The sequence below is a fragment of the Triticum aestivum genome, chromosome 2B, assembly GCF_018294505.1.
Source record: "Triticum aestivum cultivar Chinese Spring chromosome 2B, IWGSC CS RefSeq v2.1, whole genome shotgun sequence".
NCBI classification, from domain to species: domain Eukaryota; kingdom Viridiplantae; phylum Streptophyta; class Magnoliopsida; order Poales; family Poaceae; genus Triticum; species Triticum aestivum.
In genome coordinates, this window is record NC_057798.1 from 36,253,233 (window position 1) to 36,275,934 (window position 22,702).

The following is a 22,702-nucleotide window of genomic DNA, read 5'->3' on the forward strand; positions in this document are numbered from 1 at the left end:
CCGGTTGGAGCCACCAACCGGGACCAAAGGCCGCTGTGCTGCCCGCATCGGGGCCAAAGTTTAGTCCCACCTCGCTAGTTGAGAGGTACGCGCAGTGGTTTATAAGCCCCACTGCCGCACCCCTCTCGAACTCCTCTCTACTGCAGGCTTATGGGCCTACTTGCGACTGCTTTGCCTGATGGGCCTTCTGGGCCTACTGCGGGCCTGAATCCTGGCCCATAGTAGGGATTCAAATCGTATTCAGGCCGCGCGGGCCCAGTGGGGGGCATTTTTTTTGTTTTTTTTGTTTTCTTTACTTATTGTTGCTATTTTTATTTTTTCCAGTTTTTTTGTTTTGTTTTGTGCATTATTTATTTTCTTTTGTTTTTTGCTTTATTTTTAATTCTTTTTGCTTTTAGTTTTAGGAAAATTATAAACTTTCCACTTTTTTGTTTTTTTGTTTTCTTTCTTGCTTTATTTATTTTATTTTGTTTCTACTTACAACAAAATACTTATTGTTGCTATTTTTAATTATTACGAGGGCCAAACCATAAGACATTAAAGCATTTCAAATGAACTATGAAAAAGTTGAAAGTTGGCATGGTATCATAAATTGACCCACACATAGCATGTGCATTTACAAAACGGACAATGGTATCATACTCGTCAGTTACAAAGTTGACATGGTATCATCATAATAGTTGCGGGAGAAAGTCTTCACTTTTTCTTCGCTTGTGTCATTTGCTTATTGCGCCGTAACCATGGATAATCACATCGTTTATCAGGATGCTGGGGTCAGCCTTGACTTTAAAGGGAGGAATTTCATGAAACTTTTCATAATCTTCAGACATGTCTGTCTTGTCCTCCACTCCCACGGTGTCCCTTTTTCCTGAAAGAACTATGTGGCGCTTTGGCTCATCGTATGATGTATTCACTTCCTTATCTTTTCTCTTTCTCGGTCTGGTAGACATGTCCTTCACATAGATAACCTGTGCCACATCATTGGCTAGGACGAACGGTTCTTCAGTGTACCCAAGATTTTTCAGATCCACTGTTGTCATTCCTTACTGTGGGTCTACCTGTACCCCGCCTCCTGACACATTGACCCATTTGCACTTAAACAAAGGGACCTTAAAATCATGTCCGTAGTCAAGTTCCCATATGTCCACTATGTAACCATAATATGTGTCATTTCCCCTCTCGGTTGTTGCATCAAAGCGGACACCGCTGTTTTGGTTGGTGCTCTTTTGATCTTGGTCAATCGTGTAAAATGTATTCCCATTTATCTCGTATCCTTTCCAAATCAATACAGTCAAAGATGGTCCCCTGGATAATAAGTACAGCTTATCACAAACAGTGTTGTGACCTCTGATACGTGCTTCCAACCAACTGCTGAAAGTCCTGATGTGTTCACATGTAATCCAGTCGTCGCACTGCTCCGGGTGTTTGGAGCGCAGACTGTTCTTGTGTTCATCGACATACGGGGTCACCAAGGTAGAGTTCTGTAGAACTGTGTAGTGTGCTTGAGACCAAGAATATCCGTCCCTGCATATTATTGAGTCCCTTCCAAGCGTGCCTTTTCCAGTCAGTCTCCCCTCATACCGCGATTTAGGGAGACCTATCTTCTTAAGGCCAGGAATGAAGTCAACACAAAACCCGATGACATCCTCTGTTTAATGGCCCATGGAGATGCTTTCTTCTGGCCTAGCACGGTTACGGACATATTTCTTTAGGACTCCCATGAACCTCTCAAAGGGGTACATATTGTGTAGAAATACGGGGCCCAGAATGACAATCTCGTCAACTAGATGAACTAGGACGTGCGTCATGATATTGAAGAAGGATGGTGGGAACACCAGCTCGAAACTGACAAGACATTGCACCACATCACTCCTTAGCCTTGGTATGATTTCTGGATCGATCACCTTCTGAGATATTGCATTGAGGAATGCACATAGCTTCACAATGGCTAATCGGACGTTTTCCGGTAGAAGCCCCCTCAATGCAACCGCAAGCAGTTGCGTCATAATCACGTGGTAGTCATGAGACTTTAGGTTCTGAAACTTTTTCTCTGCCATATTTATTATTCCTTTTATATTCGACGAGAAGCCAGTCGGGACCTTCATACTAAGCAGGCATTCAAAGAAGATTTCCTTCTCTTCTTTGGTAATAGCATAGCTGGCATGACCTTCATACTACTTTGGAGGCATGCCGTCTTTTTCGTGCAAACGTTGCAGGTCCTCTCGTGCCTCAGTTGTATCTTTTGTCTTCCCATACACGCCCAAGAAGCCTAGCAGGTTCACGCAAAGGTTCTTCGTCACATGCATCACGTTGATCGAAGAGCGGACCTCTAGGTCTTTCCAGTAGGGTAGGTCCCAAAATATAGATTTCTTCTTCCACATGGGTGCGTGTCCCCCAGCGTCACTCGGAACAGCTAGTCCGCCGGGACCCTTTCCAAAGATTACGTGTAAATCATTGACCATAGCAAGTACGTGATCACCGGTACGCATGGCGGGCTTCTTCCGGTGATCTGCCTCGCCTTTGAAATGCTTGCCTTTCTTTCGACATTGATGGTTGGTCGGAAGAAATCGACGATGGCCCAGGTAGACATTCTTCCTGCAGCTTGCCAGGTATATACTATCGGTGTCAAGTAAACAGTGCGTGCATGCATGGTATCCCTTGTTTGTCTGTCCTGAAAGATTACTGAGAGCGGGCCAATCGTTGATGGTCACGAACAGCAACGCCTTTAGGTTAAATTCCTCCTGTTTGTGCTCATCCCACGTACGTACACCGTTTCCATTCCACAGCTCTAAAAGTTCTTCAACTAATGGCCTTAGGTACACATCAATGTCATTGCCGGGTTGCTTAGGGCCTTGGATGAGAACTGGCATCATAATGCCCTTCCGCTTCATGCACATCCAAGGAGGAAGGTTATACATACATAGAGTGACGGGCCAGGTGCTGTGATTGCTGCTTTGCTCCCCGAAAGGATTAATGCCATCCGCGCTTAAAGCAAACCATACGTTCCTTAGCTCACTTGCAAACTCATCCCAGTACTTTCTCTCGATTTTTCTCCACTGCGACCCGTCAGCGGGTGCTCTCAACTTCCCGTCTTTCTTACGGTCCTCACTGTGCCATCGCATCAACTTGGCATGCTCTCCGTTTCTGAACAGACGTTTCAACCGTGGTATTATAGGAGCGTACCACATCACCTTCGCAGGAACCCTCTTCCTGGGGGGCTCGCCGTTAACATCACCAGGGTCATCTCGTCTGATCTTATACCGTAATGCACCGCATACCGGGCATGCGTTCAGATCCTTGTATGCACCGCGGTAGAGGATGCAGTCATTAGGGCATGCATGTATCTTCTGCACCTCCAATCCTAGAGGGCATACGACCTTCTTTGCTGCGTATGTACTGTCGGGCAATTCGTTATCCTTTGGAAGCTTCTTCTTCAATATTTTAAGTAGCTTCTCAAATCCTTTGTCAGGCACAGCATTCTCTGCCTTCCACTGTAGCAATTCCAGTACGGTACCCAGCTTTGTGTTGCCATCTTCGCAATTGGGGTACAACCCTTTTTTGTGCTCCTCTAGGATGTGATCGAACTTCAGCTTCTCCTTTTGACTTTCGCATTGCGTCCTTGCATCGACAATGACCCGGCGGAGATCATCATCATCGGGCACATCGTCTGGTTCCTCTTGATCTTCAGCAGCTTCACCCATTGTAGCATCATCGTGCATATCGTCTGGTTCCTCTTGATCTTCAGGAGCATCACCGTATTCAGGGGGCACATAGTTCTCATCGTACTCTTCTTCTTCGCCATCTTCATCATAACCCCTATTTCTCCGTGCCTCGTCCAAACATTATAGTGTGGCATGAAACCCTTGTAAAGCAGGTGGGTGTGGAGGATTTTCCGATCAGAGTAAGACTTCGTATTCCCACATACAGGGCATGGACAACACATAAAACCATTCTGCTTGTTTGCCTCAGCCACTTCGAGAAAATCATGCACGCCCTTAATGTACTCGGAGGTGTGTCTTGAACTGTACATCCATTGCCGGTTCATCTGCGTGCATTATATAATTAAGTGACCAAATTAATAGAAGTTCATCATCACATTAAAACCAAAGTACATACATAGTTCTCATCTAACAACATAAAGCTCTGCAGAGCATCTAAATTAATTAAACCATACACTGAAACTATGTAAAACATTTCAATGCCAAAACAAATGCGATCATAATCGCAACAAATGTAACAAACTGATCCAACGGCATAATGATACCAAGCCTCGGTATGAATGGCATATTTTCTAATCTTTCTAATCTTCAAGCGCATTGCATCCATCTTGATCTTGTGATCATCGACGACATCCGCAGCATGCAACTCCAATATCATCTTCTCCTCCTCAATTTTTCTAATTTTTTCCTTCAACAAATTGTTTTCTTCTTCAACTAAATTTAACCTCTCGACAATAGGGTCGGTTGGAATTTCTGGTTCAACAACCTCCTAGATAAATAAAATCTGTGTTACGTTGGTCGACATAATTGTCATAAACAATAAATGAACCAATAGTTATGAAAAGATAATATATACCACATCTGAATCATAGACAGGACGAGGGCCGACGGGGGCGGATACCAAAACCATCGCACTATATAAGATGCAATAATAAAAGTAAGAAAATTATACAAGTATCTATATAAACATAGAAGTAAGAGTTTTTTCCTTTCAGAAAGAAGATAAGAACAAGAGGCTCACCACGGTGGTGCCGGCGACGCGGGCGATCGACGGCGGTGAAGACGGGGACGGGACGTGACGGACCGCTAAACCTAGACAAATATTGAGAAAAATGGAGCTTGGAGGTGGAGCTTGGAGAGGAGAAAGCTTAAGTAGTGTGGCTCGGGCATTCCATCGAACACCTCGTGTGTATAGGAGGTGAGCTAGAGCAACACAAAGCTCTCTCCTCACCGGCCACGAAAAATAGAGCAGTGAGAGTGCTCTGCTCGCGGGGTATATATAGGCAATTAATTGTTCCCGGTTCGTAGCATGAACCGGGACTAAAGGGAAGACTTTGGTCCCGGTTCATCCCCCCAACCGGGACCAATGGTGGTGGGCCAGGAGCAAGGCACATTGGTCCAGGTTCGTCCCGCCAACCGGGACCAAAAGGTCCAGACGAACCGGGACCAATGGCCCACGTGGCCCGGCCGGCCCCCGGGGCTCAAGAACCGGGTCCAATGCCCCCATTGGTCCCGGTTCTGGATTGAACCGGGACTAATGGGCTGGACCGGCCTGGACCATTGCCCCCTTTTCTACTAGTGCTCGTTCGTCCCGCCTCCCGTCGTTGCACAACCCCGGGCTCTGGTAGTGACATGTGGGATTGGCGCGGCAACATGTGCTGGCGGTTAAGCAAACATGTAGGACCCACACGTCATGTGTCGACGGAGGGCAGCGCCATCGCTAGATTGATGTCAAGTCAAGGATTCACAACTCATACTTAACAATATGTTGAGGTCGATCCGGCCGATTGATTTTGGCACGCATGCGTATTTGTCCGATCCTGCCGGGCGTTTGAGTTGAGGTCGATCCGAGCGTGCATCGAATCTCGTTTTTTTACCCCTGCTAGTACACGTAATCAAGGCTCTCCAAAAAGAAAAAGGAAAATGAAAAAAATGCACGCGTCGTTAGAGCATTTACATCCGTACGCCTCGTAGCCGCCTCAAACATCCGGTCTGACTGCCCGGTCACTGACCGACCAAAAAAAAAAGAAAAACAAGCATGACGGACGGTCCGGTCACTGACCGACCAAATAACGACCCCAAACGTCCTGGGTAACCGGCATCCCTCAAACCCAACCCAAATGTGGGGCGGATATAGGAAGGCCCGGGCTTGGCGGCCGCGGACCACAACGGCCCCAAACGTCGCAGACGTGTTTGTCCGTGTACTAGCAATGCAGCGGACATAGAGACGAGGCCTGTCAACCCACCCACTGTTATAACTCGGGAATTCTGACCGTCAATCACCAAGTTTTCGTCTGAAAAATATTGGGTCCAAAACTACCGACAGGAAGTGAAAAAGTGAAAAAGTGAAAAAAATTGCGCCTCATACTCGGGGTGTCAGGGTTCAAAGTGAAAGTGAAGATGAAAAAGAGAAAGTGAAGGAACTGAAAAAGGAAATTTTGACCGTCAATCACCCTGACACCCCACATCCTCTCCTCTCCTCTCCCGACGCGCCGCCGCAGCCGCCGCCGCCGCCCCCATCTCTGACTCCGATGCGCAGCCACCGCCCCTCGCCTTCCTCCATCTCCATCTCACCCACCGCCAGCCCCTTCTCTCCCTCGGCTATCGCGCTTCCGTATGGACCCGGTGAGTAGGCCGGCGGCGCTCCCCGATCTGCTCGTCCTGCCGGCCGCGGCGAAGTGAGGCTCCAGGATCCGCGCTCGGGGCGGCCTCGACGCAGGTGCTCGGTGTGCCCGGCCGCCCAAGACTCCGCCTTCCTCACGCTAGTGCGTCTGGAGAGGAGGAGGGGGCGGCACGCACAGCCGTGCCCTGCCGTCGGCGACGACGGCGCGGCCGTGCCCTCCGACGCCGCTCTTCTGCGCGCGTGAGGACACCAACTCCGCTCTCGACGACGACCGCACCATGGAATGGAGCCCTTCAAGGAAGGTCCCCTCTCCCTCTCCTTGTCTCTCTCCTTCACCTCCAATTTCTCTCACCTCGTGGCCTGCTTGGTGCCACGGCCATGTCCAATTAGGCTCGCTCGATTGGGCGCTCAATTGATTGCCTCACATGCATGCTACATGGTCTCTGCAGGATGCACCCAATTGCTTGCTTGGTTTCCCTAAAATCCCCAGTTTTATTTGTTAGGGTTCACCGTTGCTATTCTATTCACTGTCTCGTGCTTATTTTTCTAGCTTAAGGCTTTTGCTTAGAGTTGTAAATTCATTCATGTCTTAACTGGATACTATGATATGATTGCCAGTATTTGATTCTTGAAAGGTCTGCTGTTTAGCATCAACCTCGGATTCTCTATTCACTGAATCTTTGGGGGAGGGGCGCTCTCACACCCCGGGTTCAGATGATCTCGCATTATGCGTCATACGATATGCCATGCATGTTTGTGCCAAAATCAGGCACTGGCGTTCTGAAAAAATGTTGTATTTGTTGTTGCGTGTATTGGCAGACGCATATATAGGAGTACGTGCTGAGCTGCACCGTCGGCTGTGCCTCTGTACCCCACTTGCTCAGCTTGTTTTTTTGTGTACAGAAACAAACTGGACGACATGTCTCCAGTAGATTCAGAGCAGTTGGCCATAGAACATGGCGGCGACAGGACTTCCCGCTCTTTGTCTCCGACGAAATGGACTTCCCGCTGGGTCCAATTAGCACGAGTCGAGCTTAATTTGTATAAGAGGAGCTAGACTCGACTACTCATGCGCTGCCCAACTACTTAAGCTAGTCTTTTTGTTGCTGCACGGACATGTCCATAGTTTAGTAGCTGAAATTCAGAAGTCAGAACTGTTCGTCTGCACACTGATAGGAATAGTTCCGATGCATCGACCGACATCATTGTAGTAGGGAAATTAGTTTTCGTGCAATGGACAGTGATATTGCTATTTGATGTTCGTAATGCAATTCTAGCTAGTTGAATAGAGTTTCAGCTGAGATTGGGATTATGCATTTGCAGACTTTGGGTTGCTTGTAACCCGCCATGTCACAGATAGGGTGCCTGTTAGAAATCTTCTATGGGTAAGTATGCAGAGAAGATCTTATCATGGCTGTTGTTTCTTTCAGTATAATAACTTGGACTTGCATGTACTTTGTAGGGGTAACCAACAAGCGACAAATATTCAGTCTTGAGGGCGCAAGTACTGAAGCTATGATCCAGCTGTTGAGAATAACTGATAATCATGGTGTCTTATGTGTAACTATTTTCTTCAGAAATCACCAAGTACTTGTGAGTGCTTACCTTTTACATACTATGTTGTTCTTGGATCATGAATGACTCTGTTCTATTGTCGTCTAGTTCTTCTCTAATAAGTACATACTATCTTGTTCTTGCCTGTGCATTCATCCGAAGCTAGTTTTGCTTATGTGTGTACTGTTTTGATTGCCATGTCAGACTGCAAAGGTTTTCGTGTCACCGACAACTCTGCTTCACTAGTAGATTGGGGAAGGCGGCCGCTGCCCTCGTCTCCGCATTGCCACGTCCTACTCCTCTGCTCCACAACATACATGGCTAAAGTAAGGTAAGACTCCAGTGTGTATTCAGCTATTGTGCACTTCTCGGCTGACTAAACAGTGGTGGAATTTAGTCAGGGTTGCACGTGCAGGTACAACTCGTCGACGTCAAGGAGAATGATGCCTTAGACCAGTCTGTGAAGCCATCGCCGTCCTCGGGTCCTGCCGCCAACGGATACGGGTGCTTGGTGGTAGGAATACTCTTCTCCTCCCCTCACTTCTCCCACTTTGGGTTCATGGCCTTAGTGCCAGCCATGGACATTGACTTGATATTGTTCTGTGCTTGTGGTTATCTTCCAATAACTTTCCTTTTTGCTTGCATATGTTGGCATGGTTTATTGCAATCATTAATATTCTGTTAAGGCTTACAAATATCTAATGTTGTTGTAGCTCATATTCTTGTCCTGGCTATCAGTGTGTTTCATAGGTAGGCTTTAGGTTGCTGTGATGCTAAATATGCTTAACTAGTCAATCACAATCACAATACGCCAAAGATGGTCAAATGGCTCATTCCATATGGTCATTGATGTTGGATGCTCCCCATTTTCTATTGTAGCTTAGATTTTATCCTGTGTTTACTTTTGCATAGTTGTAGGTCATGAATGACCGTTTTATTGTGGTCTAGTTCTTCTCTAATAAGAACATATATTGTTCTTGCTTGTGCATTTATCCAAACCTAGTTTTGCTTACGTGTGTACTATTTTGATTGCCCTGACAGACTGAACAGGATGTTAGAGTTTTTCATGTCATCGACAACTCTGCGTCACTAGTAGATTGGGGTGTTCGGCTGCCACCCTTGTCTCCGCCGTGGCCATCCTCCTCTTCATCTGTTCCACAACGTCCATGGCTTAAACAAGGTAAGACTCTAGTGTGTATTTAGCTATGGTGCACTTCTCGTCTGACTAAACAGTGGTGGAATTCAACCAAGGTTGCACGTGCAGGTACAGCTCATGGACGCCAAGGAGAATGATGCCTTAGACTAGTCTGAGAAGCCATCGCTGCCCTTGGATGTTCCCGCCGACAAAGACGGGCACATGGTGGTAAGAATGCTCTTCTCCTCCCGCAATTCTCCAACTTTGGGTTCATGGCCTTTGTACCAGACATGAAACCAATGGCTTGATATTGTGATGTGCTTCTGGTCACCTGCATGTTCATGTTCATCTGATTCCATTTGGTTGTCAGTTTAACTGGACATGATGGATTGTGTTCTTTACCTTATAACTTAGCTTCATTCATGTTCCTCAACTCTACCAGCAAAGGCTCCTACAAAAGATTTAATGGTTCAAAACATAAATACTGGGCACTTGAATTGTGTAAAAATCCTAAAGCCATAAGTTGTTATAGCAGATAAACCAATTCTCTGTGACACTGCAAATTGTGGTTTCATCTACGAGTTCCAAATAATGCACAACTTTTAAAAAAAGTGGTAAGTTTGTTAATGCCCAGCCGTTGGTACCATTAATGGCCGAGCCTTTTTTTATTATGCCTGTGTCGGAATCTGAAATATATCATTCTTTTCTTTTATCCAGTAGGAATGCTAATTGACAAAGATAGAAGGTGTTCTATTGTTCTAGCTCCCTACCCTTTCTTCAGTACTAGTCTCTATGTTGTTGCTCGTGTTGGGATGATCGTGGAGTGTTTTTTCTCGTGAAGCATGGAAATAAAAATAACCACCATTTATGAGACTGAATGAAAACTAACAACGGAAACTACGAGAAATGATTATTCGGAGCTACTCTGTTTTGAACCGTGGCTTACCGTTTGCTCTTCTTTTGTTCATTATATATATGTATGTAAATTCAAGGTTGAACTAAAAGATGCATTGTTTTTTGGCCTTCAGACACAAGATTGGGCTACCCAGCCAACGGTAAGTGGCGGTGTACTTCATCACAGCCTTCCGTTTTCGAAAACATCAGTCAATCCTTCGTTAAGTGAGCATAATGGACATGTTAGTGTTGCTGCCTTTAAAAACACAGCAATGGTTCTTTTGCTTGCTTATTTTTCTTTAGCTAGTCACGTTCCAAATGTTATCTAATAGTTATGATCTTCTGTGCAGCAATGACCCAACCATGCCCATAATGGCCATACAGTACAACAAGGCATCCTCGTTGGTCTATGTTGCAAATGGGTAAGTAAGCTCTTTCAATCTTTCTAGTATCGAGTGACTGCGACCGCCAACTTTAACCTTACCATCTTTAGGCTGCAGCACTTTCCATGCTTTCAAGCCGAAGGACTTCACTCCGAGGGCATACTCTACAAGCAATACAAATTCAGAGAGACACGAGGAAATCAAGTCAAAATCAACCGATTGTCTTAGACCCTTTTGCACATGGTAATTATCTTGCAGATATGCGGGGTGTGATGTTTTTTTGTCTGCCTAGCTTGCTGGTTGTCTTACTGGATACTGTAGCTAATTCTTTTTCGTATCTTCAGGACATTTGAGAGCACTCTACTCTTTAGTCTGTTGGAACAAAGTTATGATGTTTCCATTTCACACAAGAAATCAATTGCAAGAAGATCATGACAGCAGCTTGTCATGTAAGGTATAATTTGTGTCCTCTTTATTATGTCAGAATTACTTTGATCTTGATTAGTTGACTAGGTGATACTCTTGGAAGTTAATCATCGAGTGTTCCTTAATTTTTGTTTGTAGTTTATTGACGTCGACACTCCATTTGAGATTCCATACATCTTATCATAGATTTGGAATGAATCTGATCGCGATTATCTGGGTTTAGAACATGGACACAAAAATATCGAGATTCATGTGTGAGTTATGTCGACATTTTGATTAAGAAGGCTTTAGTTTTGTAGGTTAGAGAAATGTCATAGTGTTGCCTTGTTTTTGTTTGAAATTCCTGGTTAGGGATCTTCTTGATCCTTGATAGCAATAGTTGGTGATCATTCTGTGTTCTCTTTTGAGATGTTTGTCCACCTGTACGCCTTCATTTCCTAGGGCTTAGTTTGTGTGGACCAAGCCTCCAACTATTCTCTTGTCAATCTTTGTAGTGTTGAGTGAGCAGATTGCACTTTGTAGTAGGTTGCAAGCGGTAAATTGTTTTTAACCCTGAATGTGTTCTTCATGTAGGCGTTTCAAGCCAAAGGACGGATTCACTCCAAGATCATGTTGTGCAAGCAGCACAAATTCAGAGAGCCTCAAGGAAATCAAGGCAAAAGTGTACTGGCCATACAAACCTCTGTTCCTCTCTCACGTGGGTAAACCCCTCCAGTCCTCTCCGCTCTACTTTATCTCATGCACTTGTGTGCCTATGGCCATTGCGCCATGACAAGCTTAGTGTTTTGGTATCTCATGGTGGGTTGTGATGCCAACGTTTGTGCCTCTCGGGCTTCTGGTATAATAATTTGTGCCATCGTTTTACAGCAGTGATATCATAGTTCGATCCCTAGGTCTCTTATGCGTGCAGATCCGTAAGAGTATACCATGATTCTGTGCTGGACACCCTATATGAACCTTAGGTTTAACCCTAGCGATTTCTTGTTTTGTAAGTTCTCACATTAGCAACGAACTTGCTGATGTACATGGATAAATCTCTCTTGTTGCACTGATCTGGTGCCTTCAAAAGATGCATTTTCTTCCCCTATGAGCTTGCTGGGTGGATTATTATTTCCAAGTGCCACTGATAGTCGGATTCAAAATATGAAAACTGAGCCATCCAACTAATCAAAATGGCGCCTTTCCCTATTATGGAGCAAACTATATGATGTAGTTTGTGTTTCTAGTTGCCTTGCTGGGCGAAATGTGAACGCAATGTTTTTCTTGTTTTTATACCATTATAAAGTAGTGATCTAATGAGATATATTTTATTAAATGATCCTTTAACTTTGGAAAGTACTGATGCGTTAGCATATAAGTAACACGGATTGATGATTTGGCTGCGTGTTTCCTGCCTCATCGTCTTGCTGGATGATCTAGTGAGCAAGACCTGTTCTTTTTGTTGCAGGTAATTGCATAGTTGATTGTGCGTCACAGCATCAACCCTTGCACCTTCTATTGCTGACATATACTTGTGAGTGCAAGACTTGTCAATGAGCACCTGGCAGCTGTTCTCTCCCTGGCAGTGAGTTCAGTCTGCTGCAACCACCTCTCCTTCGACGGTGGATCAGGTAACTGCTTGGTCTCCTCCCCAGACACCATGCTGTGTAGGCGTTGGCTTGTGGGGTGTCATGTGGATATACATGATTACATGAAATAAAGTCAGTCTTCTCTTAAGTTAAAACCATGCAATAATCTCTATTTTGTTCAAGATCAATGTGTTGATAGTTAGTACACGTATGTGCAGTGCAGGTGCTAGTGTTCTACTCCCTCCGTTCCTAAATATAAGTGAATCTACACTCATGTTGAAATCCCTAAAAGGGCTTATATTTAGAAACGGAGGGAGTAGCTGTTATGTGTGGCAACCGCGACAGTGGTGGCCACCTCTTCCTCAGTCCAGGCGAGTCCTGTGTTTGTGTGTTCGTCTTCTGGCTGCCACAATATTGATTGTGATTATCTTGTCATTGGCATTGATTCCTGTGCTGGTTAATTAGACCGTTGGCCACCAGAATGAATTTTCTTTTCCAGTATCTTGTTGCTCCACTTTTCTTTGTTTTTTTTGTTAGTTTTGGTACTGGATACCTGGTTATGTTTAAGACTAGTTTCTTAGCTGAAATATGATTCTAGGGAGCACTTGTCATTTGGGGATTATGGACTAGCAGGAATGAACCATAAAGCGACATAGTGAACCATGTTCTGTGTCATGTTTCTACTGCAGCAACGAAGGATCCTATTGAGCCCTCGGCCGAGACAGAACAAGTTTTTGAGGCGCTCACTACCAATCGTCGAAGACAGGTCAAAGCCCTTGAGTTGGTCGGTTTCTCTAAGCACTGGAGCTGGGCGTTTTGCCCCTTTTTTGGGTAGTGTAATGTGGTGGGAGTTATTTTAACCTGTTAGTGAGGGAATCATCTTCTGGTAAAGATGATCATATATGTACAAACCTGTAGTGTTTGGTTTGGTTGTAGCTGATACTTATTTGTATATGGATTAGGTGCCTTTGATTTGATTCAACACGGGCTAGTGATGATTTATATGTACCAAATCTCTTTCATTTTGATGGATTTGCGACGGCGCCTGAGATTGATTTTCCTGCTGGCATGGCACAGTAGAATGTTCATCAGCATGCAAAGATTGCGGAAATTCAAATGCTCACATATATGTATGTATGTATGTATGCATGTATGTATGTATGCGCTTCTTCCTGTGCCTTTTAGCTTGGTTTCTTTGGTTTGTTGTCGAGTCGATTTATTTTCATTTGAGGGTTTCGAGCCGCGCCTGGTCTCGGTCCTGAATCTTGTTATGTTTAGTGTTTGTGAGCTGGTTGGTCATCGTACCTATGGTGGATGTTGATCGTTGCTTCGTGGTTATTATCTTTCCGGTTTCAGTATGTAGTCAGACCATATGATTTATCTATATGAAATTGGTTGCTCCAAAATAAAAATAAAAATAAAAAGGTGTGTGCTCCTGTGTGAAAGTAAAATCACCCAAGCACCTTCTTGTGGCCTTGTGCTCCTGGAGCCAATTTTCTTTCTATGTTTGCTCTATAACGTGTATACTAGGCTGGGTTGTTTCCATCATCTAGGAGACTAGGACACCACTCACAGGTTTCTGATTTTGAGCACACCCTTGAATCTGTGAGTAGTACCCTCGTCAAAAAAAAAATATTCTGAGTGTAGTCATATAGAAGTATATTGTTAAACATAATTAACACCAGCGGTTCATCGGGGAAATCCCCGATTACCATCATGTATATCTAGCAACCTTCTCTGATACGTGTCTTTCTATTTAGTGCAAGGTTGATCGATTTTTTCAGTATCTTAGTAACAGATCTGATGCGATTCACAATAGTAATTAGGAAATAAATTATAGTTAGTGTAAAAATCCCACGCATGGAACTATCTGTAGTTATTTGAGGAAACATAACAAATATTGTCAAATATAAATAGGGAAACTCAACAAATCGTGATCAACTCCCCATGCAAAAGGCATCCATCGTGTGGCAAGGATTTAGTCGGATGTATACCCGAGACTCAATCACCTTGAATTATGGTTTGGTTGCAGAGACTCCTTTAATTTCATCTCGAAATCGAGGCGATCCTTTGAGTCTCTCCTAAATCAACGCTTTCGCCATTTAATCCCATTGCTCGCGACACCTCCTCCTCCATTACTCATTCGTGCTATCCAATTTAATTTGTTTTTTACCATTCTGCAACATGAGTATATACATAGAACTTTCGCATACAAGCGCTCATTTTCTCTAACCCTTATTCCTTTTTCTAATGTACCATACCTATGTATTTAGTGCATGGCTGATCCATTTTTTCAGTAGCTTAGCAACAAATATGTGGTGACTCAAAGGAAATTAACTCATAATTAGTGTACAAATCCCACGTATGAAACTACCTTGCAAGCACTTACTAGGAAACGTAACAAACACGGTAAAAAAGGAACTTACCAAATCGTAGAGAGAGAGAGGGAAATCAACGCCAGGCGCATGCATGCAAAGGCATTAAACGCGTGGGAATCAATCCCTAGTCTGACCCGTTGTGCTTCTAGCTGGATGAATCAATCTTGTCGCAGAGGCTTCATTAATTACGCTGCTTTCCACCTACAAACTAGGCGGTGCTTCAATTCCACCATAAACCAACGCTTTCCTCGTTTAATCCCTGTATGCATGCACGCGTTGCGCTGCCTCCTCCTTCGTTTCTCCCGTTCTTGCCGCAAAATCCGCGCCAACCCGCCGCGATCCATCGGCCCTCGACTCCTCTCCTATGCCTCACGCGGATCGCTGCCCCATCCGACGTCTCTCCACATTCTCTGCTCGCTCATTGATGGCCTAGCCACACGCGATCTCTCTATAAAAGATCGCCCCTTGCGCTCTCGATCTGACCCACCCCACACCACAATGTGCGCATCCCTTCTCCTCCATCCAGCGTATCGCTTCATCTACAACATGCACATCGAGCGGCCGTCAAACCAACGTTGTGCCAAGCCGATGAAGTAGTGCCCGGCTAGCATCTCACTGGGAGACAATCCGTCGTCGAGTGAGCGGGTGGGTGCGAAGCAGGACTGGTCTGCCATGCCATGTTCATGCCCGGCGGAGCATGTCCGTTGCCCCTATCTTCTGCACCCCGGCCATGCCTTTGGCGGCCACCTAACACTTGTTCCTAATTTTAGCCTTATCAGTTTGGTTCGCCTCTGTATGTAAGAGCTACACGCCCTTTCTTGATCTAACTTTCCTTGTTTGTGCATGGCGCTACTCGAACTGATGCGTTTTTTTCCTGATGCGATGATGCGGATAGTTCTTATGGATGTCGAGGAGAGATGCGGGAAGAAAGTCTTCTGACAGCAGCAAAATCTCGACTGTTACCACATATTGGTGGATACATGTTCCTGTCGAGGATGATGGGCCAGTCTAGTTGACGTGTGCTTGTTTCACAAGATTCAGACAAGCCAATGCGAGCAAGGGTTAGTGAAAAATTATGTATGCATCATCTATCGTTGCATCCTTTCATTGGTAAAAATGCTACCCTATTGTCACATGCCTCGCTATTGTGTCTGTTTGATGAACATTTCGCGGTCAAGGTTATCTTACCATTTTCCTAGTTAGCCATATTGATCTTATACCGTCGTCATGTCACTACTATAGAATTCCCTCTAAATAGGCATCTAGGAAGTTCTATTTGCTCTTTTTCTAAATTCTATTTGGTGAGAAATTGATTTTGGGATCTAGATTGTTTTTTTGTCTCTTTGCTGATATCCTGAAAGAAAGTTTGTTTGTTCAATCATATCATTATCTTTCTGCTTAACTTGAGTAAGACATTGTTTGGAGGGAACTTGTAGGCATTATGGATCACTACTATGATTCCTATGCAGTCTTTTTTTTGTTTAAATGGCTGATTCAACGTTCTGTTGTTTGTTGTTTTTTAGATGATTGTTACTTGGTCTGGACTCAATACTCAAGATGTGGATGTTTTCTCCTATAAAACCTGCTATGCTACCCTCCCTCCCGAGGCACCTACGTGCCCAAGCGATTCTGGGGTGTTCAATGATTTTACTATGGTATGTTTTAACTGCTGACATTACCTCAACTGTCAATTTGTATTGTACGTTGACTGCTTCGTTGGTGGTGAATGGCAGAGGGGTCTCCTTATGTGCACTCTTCTCCGGTTTGTTAATCCTCAAAAAGAACAAAAAAATTGAGATTCTTTTGTCTTGTCTGTATCGTTCTACAACTTGTTGTTCAGGTTGATTTTCTTGGTCTTTATGTAGTATGTGGAGAGAGTTAAGTAGTAGGGTAGCCTTCCTTTGGTGGGAATTGCATAGTTCGCAGCTGAGTGAAGTAGTTAGTTCGATGGTCCGGGTTACAAGAAGAAGCATTCCTCTGTTCTGTAGGTAGTAGGTTCCTTTTGTTCTGAGGTGCTCCATGCCCCTTTGCTTGATTGCTATGTGGTAAGGCAACAAAGATTATTAGCAGTTCCGTGTACTAACCAAGAGAACATCCATTTCGTGATTTTGGGTTTTGAGTCGTCTTTGCTAAACCAGTTGCAGCTTGATGAGATAAGTACTAAGTATATCATGTGCATAATTTTCATCAGTCTGCATATTCAAATGACTACTAATATCCCCTTTGTTGTTATGTGGCACTGAATCAGTAGTCATTTTTGCAAAATCATGTGTCATGTTCCTTTCTGAAACATATAATATGGAGAGACAACCTATGGAACTATTCAGATTTGTATGGCAGCCTTAACTTCGCTGGGTAAGAAATTTATTTGATCTTCCCCCAACTGGTTTTTATCATATCAAACTACTGCAGAGCATACAAATTTCTTCACACATACCAACGATTCATTTTAGTTTACTAGCAATTCTTTTGTTATTTGCGCCTTCCATATGTGCATATATTGATGCAAGGCATGAGAAGATGCAGGTGAGTATTGTATTTCTTTACGACCCTCTCCTATATTTAATAGATGTATAATATGAAACATGTGATGTTTGTTTCAATTTTTTTTTGCTTTACCACATTTTGTGGACAGAGATCTAAACCTCCTTTCCATGTAATACTTTGAAGAATATTTTAATGCTAAATGTTTGAAGGATTTATACTGCTTCACCAAGCCAATGAATGGTAAAGATGTATCAAAATATGTTAATGATGGCAAAACTTTTAACTATACTACTATTAGATTTAAACATTTTTAGTTGCACATTTGTCAGCATCTCCTATATGGCCTGTCAAACTTCAATGCGGTTGTACAAGGTCAATAATGAAATGTTTTTCAGTTTTGTGTTGATTCATTCTTTTGTAGCCAGACACCCGGTGTTAGTCCCTCATGCAATTCGTGATAGTTTTACAGCACGGTGGAGTACATAAACTGATTTTATGCCTCTTCAAGCATCTTACATGAATAAATTAACTGAAAAATATTGGCTTAAGTGATACGGGGTCATGGGAAATCCCTTAGATATATCCTTGCAGAACAGAAGCTGCGAATGTGCGCTCCAGATTTTGTTACTAGTAATTTTTTATAATTCTAGACGGTAAATCTTTATTTATAGGAATTTGCATGACTTCTTTTCATGTTCATTTTATATCTGCCATGATAAGTAGGAAATAATTGTCTTCTCATATATAATACTTTTTATAGGAATTTGCATGACTTCTTTTTATGTTCATTTTATAATAGTTTCAGGATTTGGTTGGTCTCTGGATCTTTTTATTTTTGTTTGGTTTTCCTTGCACATTTGTTATGTCCAATCGTAAATGTTTGATGCACACTGCTTGGAAGTTTCTTAAGTTTTTATAACATTGAATTCAAAAGGTGAAAAAAATAAATGAAATTTAGATGTTTATGGTCTTTTTCAAGCATCTAGATTTGTTAAATTACTTACTTGGGCACTGTTTGTGGTTGGTGTATCGCAATGAATAAATGTCCAATAACTTTCAATATCGACATCTCGCTTTCAATATCAACATCAAGGAAATAAGGTCTTGGTGGGTTAGTTTCGAAGATAGATGTCTAACGCTAACTGCAATTGGGTTAAGATAATATTAGCCTGAACAACCCAAAAATGACATTTTTGTGGAAAGTTGTTCAAAATCTTATTCCTGTGATCTGGCGAAGCGCTACCTATGTTTCTAGTCCAGGTAATTTTGGACTAGTTAGCACGGGTGGAGCTTTAGAAAGGCTCAATGGGGCGTGGGCCACCCAAGGCTGGAGCAATTTTATTATGCAAAGCCTAGCCCCCAATGCTGACCTACACCGATGTAGAGCAGGAACATAGTAGGCAGGAGCCTCGCATGAATAGCACTGAAGCATTTGTTTGGTCGCCACTCCTCGATAAAAGCACTATCTCAGGGTCCTACAACGCACATCAGCCACTAGCTACCGCGGCACCCGCCAAGGTCGAATGTGCTGCTATCAGTTTTTCCTTCCTTGGCTAGTTCCTGATCTCATGCAACATGAGTGCATGTTTCCATTTCGATGTCCCATCTCCTAGTAGTAGCAAGCCTTAAAAAAGTATTTTCTGCTAGCCAGTAGAATTTTGGTTCTGCACTACCGTAGAGGTGTGTGTGATTTTGTTTTCTTTGTACAAGCATGTATGTGCCGCCTTTCGTTTGTACTGCCATCATATTGTATTTTTTAGATTAGCAAACGATGTGGATGGTGGAACAATTTTTCATGCCCATGGGTGGGGTAAACGGAGAACATGCATGATGGTAAGTGCACAATTCTGTGCATGCCCATTGTTGTATGCACTAACAAGGGATTTTGGGCAGTGGTCTATGAATGATACACGTTTTTCCTATGTTTGGAAAATGACCCACATTGTTGCCCATGGGAATCACCAAAGATGTTGTACGGGTTAATATCATCAATGAAGTGATGATTCATGTTATTACATTTCCCCCTGCGGTCTTTTGACTATTACTTGTTCATGTTTCAGCTGGCTGCTAAAGCCCAATCAACAGAAGTTGTGAATGTGTGCTCCAGATGGGGTGGTTTTGCTAGAACTTTCAGGTAACCATCTTATTTTCATGTATATGAGATTTGCTGGAGATACAATATGCGTGCATGTGTAACACTATTGTGTACTTTTGAAGTTCCTCGGTGGAAAGCCAACTGGAAATGAGGTTACCGGAATAGATTTTGGAACAAGTAATTATTGTATCTATGTTATGGAGGGAAAGGTTTGTGGCTGTGACATCTTTGTTTACAACATTCATGTCTATGTGAAAAGTGCAGGCAAGTTTCTCTTTCATAAGAAAATGGTTCATAGAGCACACACTTGTCTGTCACAAGTGAGTCGGTGAGGATACCTAGCGGTATATTTGTCCTATTACGAGTAACTTAATGTTTGTCAGCGTTTGATAAAGCATATGGGTCTCCTAATCATCGTTTGTTACTTCCTATACACATATTTTCAAGAAGCAGGTTCTTGTTGCAATGTGAGGTTCACTTTCGGCCATCTGTTTTATTGAGGTAGTAGTTGATAGCTGTATGATCTGATGAGTGTTTATTCTGCATACATCGTACCACATATGTTGAATTGTGTGGTATGAAAACATGGGATTTTTGGTACGCAACTAGTAGGCATGATGGAGTAGTAATATGCTTCTAGTATAGTCCATATTTTAAATGGTTGATTCGACAGTTGGTTGCTTCGTTTATGTAAGCGACTATTCCTGGATTTGGTCTCCAAGCTCAAATTGTCGATAACAATTGCAAGAGATGGATGCATGGTACTGTTGTCAGAGGTTTCCTTTGTGCATTGGTTTCTCTTGCTTCTGTAAGGTTGCCTTTATCCAAATATGGGAGTAGGGTTGTCTGAATTTGGCATGCGATTTGCAGTTGTTCGTTATGAGATTATTTTATCTTGTTGTGTTATTCTTTGCAAGAACTAAAATTTTTTGTTTGTTTTGCTACTAGTATTTTTTAATTATTTATAGTAAATCTTTATTTATAGGTAATTGCATGACTTCTTTGTATGTTCATTGTCTATCAGGCATGATAATTAGGAAATAATTATCTTCTCGTATATAATACTTAGTTTCATGATGTCTTTGGTCTTTGGAAGTTTTTATGTTCGTTTGAGTGTCCTTGCATATTTTTTACGTCCAACCGTAAATATTTGATTCACACTACCTGACAATATCATATGTTGTTATAACATTGAATTGTAATGGTGAAAAAACAAATGATATTCAGATGTTTATGGTCTTTTTCAGACATCCAGATTTGTTAAATTGCTTATTTGGGCACTATTTGTGCATGATGTTTCACAATGCACAAATGTCCAATCGCTTTCAATATCAACAACTTGTTTTCCACGTCGACATCAAGGAAATAAGGTCATGGTGGGTTACCATCAAAGATATATGTGAAAGGTTGTCTGCAATTGGGGTAAGATAATATTAGCCAGAACAAGCCAAACATGACTTCATATTTTTGAGGAAAGTTGTGCAAAATCGTTTTCCTGTGATCTTATATAATGGTATGCGGCGAAGCACACCCTATATGTGCTTCTAGTTCGCGTAATTTGCGGACTGGTTAGGTTAGTGCCGCTACCGTTTTTTCCTTCCTTGGCTAGTTCCTGATCTGATGTAGCATGATGAGTGCATGTTTCCATTTCGACGTCTCGTCTCCTAGTAGTAGCATGTCTCTAAAAAAAATATTATCACCTAGCCAGTGGAATTTTGGTTCTGCACTACCGTATAGGTGACTGATTTTGTTTTCTTCGTACAAGCATGTACGTGCCGCCTTTGGTTTGTACTACCATGAATGAAGCGATGATTCATGTTATTACATTGCGCCCTGTGGCTTTTTGACTATTGCTTGTTCACGTTTAAGCTGGCTTCTAAAGCCAAATAAACAGAAGCTGCGAATGTGTGCTCCATATGGTGTGGTTTTGCTAGAACTTTCAGATAAACAATTTATTTTTATGTATATGAGATTTGGTGGAGATACTCCAGTATGTGTGCACGTGTAACACTTTTGTGTACTTTTGAAGTTCCTAGGTGCAAAGCCAACTGGAAATGAGGTTATCGGAATTTACGTAAGAACAAGTAATTATTGTGTCTCTGTTATGGAGGGAAAGGTGTGTGGCCGTGGCATCCTTGTTGAAAACATTCATGTCTATGCGAAAGTGCAGACAAGTTTCTCTTTCTTAAAGAAATGGTTCGCAGAGCACACACTTGTCTCTTCACCAGTATATATGTCCTATTACGAGTAACTTAATGTCTGTCAGTGTTTGCTAAATGATATTCATTTCCTCATCATGGGTTGTTACGTCCTGTACACATATGTTCAAGAAGCAGGTTCTTGTTGCAATGTTAGGTTCACTTTTGACCATCTGTTTCTCTGAAGTAGTAGTCGATACGTTTATAATCTGATGGGTATTTATCCCGCATTCAATTTTAAAACAGGCGCTTCATGCGTACGCGTAAGGAAAGTGCAGGCCAGTTTTCCTTTGTAAAGCAAAAAGGTTCATAGAAGCACACACCTTTTCCCTCAGCATCCAGTTGCCGAAGAAATGTTAGGAGATGGCAGCAAATATGTAGGTTCTCCACATGAGGTATGTGACTTTCTTGCGTTAATTCTGTAATTTGTTTAGCAAAAACTCGCTTGTGTGCTCCCGCTCGCCTGATCCTTGTATGTGACACCATATTTGACCATTCATCCTCATTAATGCATTTTGTACTCACAAGAGTATTGAAAGGAATAGGTAATACAAATCATAGAAGTGTAGTTAGTTAGTTCTCTGTACTTGATGTGTTCTAACATATAGCCACACTTTTAGTAAATGCGTGTACTGTCTTGTACCTCTTCTCAGTAACCGCTAAAATTTATATGAACTTGGAGCGAGTAATTTCCTCCACACGTCTCATACTCCATCCTAAATAACTTGTCACTCAAATGGTCCCATTTGAGCGACAAGTAATTTGGGACGGAGGGTGAACTTTTTCCTACTAACCATCAAGTGCTACCGAGCAATCATCTGCCACACCTCAGTATCTACTTGTACGCATCCGCATCCATGATTACTAAAGTAGTGATCTAAATTAATTTAAGATTTTTTATAAACTATATAAGGTTTTTTTGACCACTGATGTAGTGATCTACAAAGTTTAATACTCCCTTTTTAACAAATATAAGAGCAATTAGATCACTATTTTAGCTATATAAACACCCTTATATTTATTTAAGGATGGAATATTAGTTTACAGAGGTAGTAATAATCAAGTGTACAAATCATAAGAGAGAAAAAAATCCTATTCTCGTACCTCATGATCTGGGAATAATTGGAGATCCATATTGCCTGAACTGAGCAATCACCCTCCGCCATGGTGATCTTTCTTCTCTTGGCTGCGGCGCCTACCGGAGAGAGAGAGAGAGAGAGAGAGAGAGAGATAGGGAGGGAG

The 22,702-nt window shown here is 42.7% G+C and overlaps 1 protein-coding gene and 1 long non-coding RNA gene across 4 annotated transcripts in view; both read left to right on the forward strand.

Annotated features, from left to right (window-relative positions):
* LOC123040215 (uncharacterized) overlaps positions 1-20,061 on the forward strand; it is a 22,878-nt gene extending 2,817 nt beyond the window's left edge. Inside the window, exons 1-6 of one of the 3 annotated variants that reach the window (XM_044463120.1) lie at positions 6,345-6,644; positions 7,666-7,727; positions 7,805-7,935; positions 16,204-16,335; positions 19,228-19,301; positions 19,385-20,061. In XM_044463120.1, coding sequence (XP_044319055.1) covers positions 7,724-7,727; positions 7,805-7,935; positions 16,204-16,335; positions 19,228-19,301; positions 19,385-19,427 — 384 coding nt within the window. In that variant the 5' untranslated portion in view covers positions 6,345-6,644; positions 7,666-7,723 and the 3' untranslated portion in view covers positions 19,428-20,061. Of the gene's footprint in view, positions 1-6,344; positions 6,645-7,665; positions 7,728-7,804; positions 7,936-8,100; positions 8,310-16,203; positions 16,336-19,227; positions 19,302-19,384 lie in introns of those variants that run through there. The other 2 variants (XM_044463119.1, XR_006418092.1) reach the window with 2 other exon arrangements.
* Positions 8,323-13,384, forward strand: LOC123040216 (uncharacterized). The gene is made up of 10 exons (XR_006418093.1): positions 8,323-8,410; positions 8,938-9,076; positions 9,161-9,259; positions 10,060-10,167; positions 10,276-10,347; positions 10,419-10,551; positions 10,653-10,762; positions 11,308-11,431; positions 12,182-12,344; positions 12,992-13,384. It is a non-coding gene; the product is annotated as an uncharacterized lncRNA (long non-coding RNA).
* Positions 20,062-22,702: the final 2,641 nt, after the last annotated feature.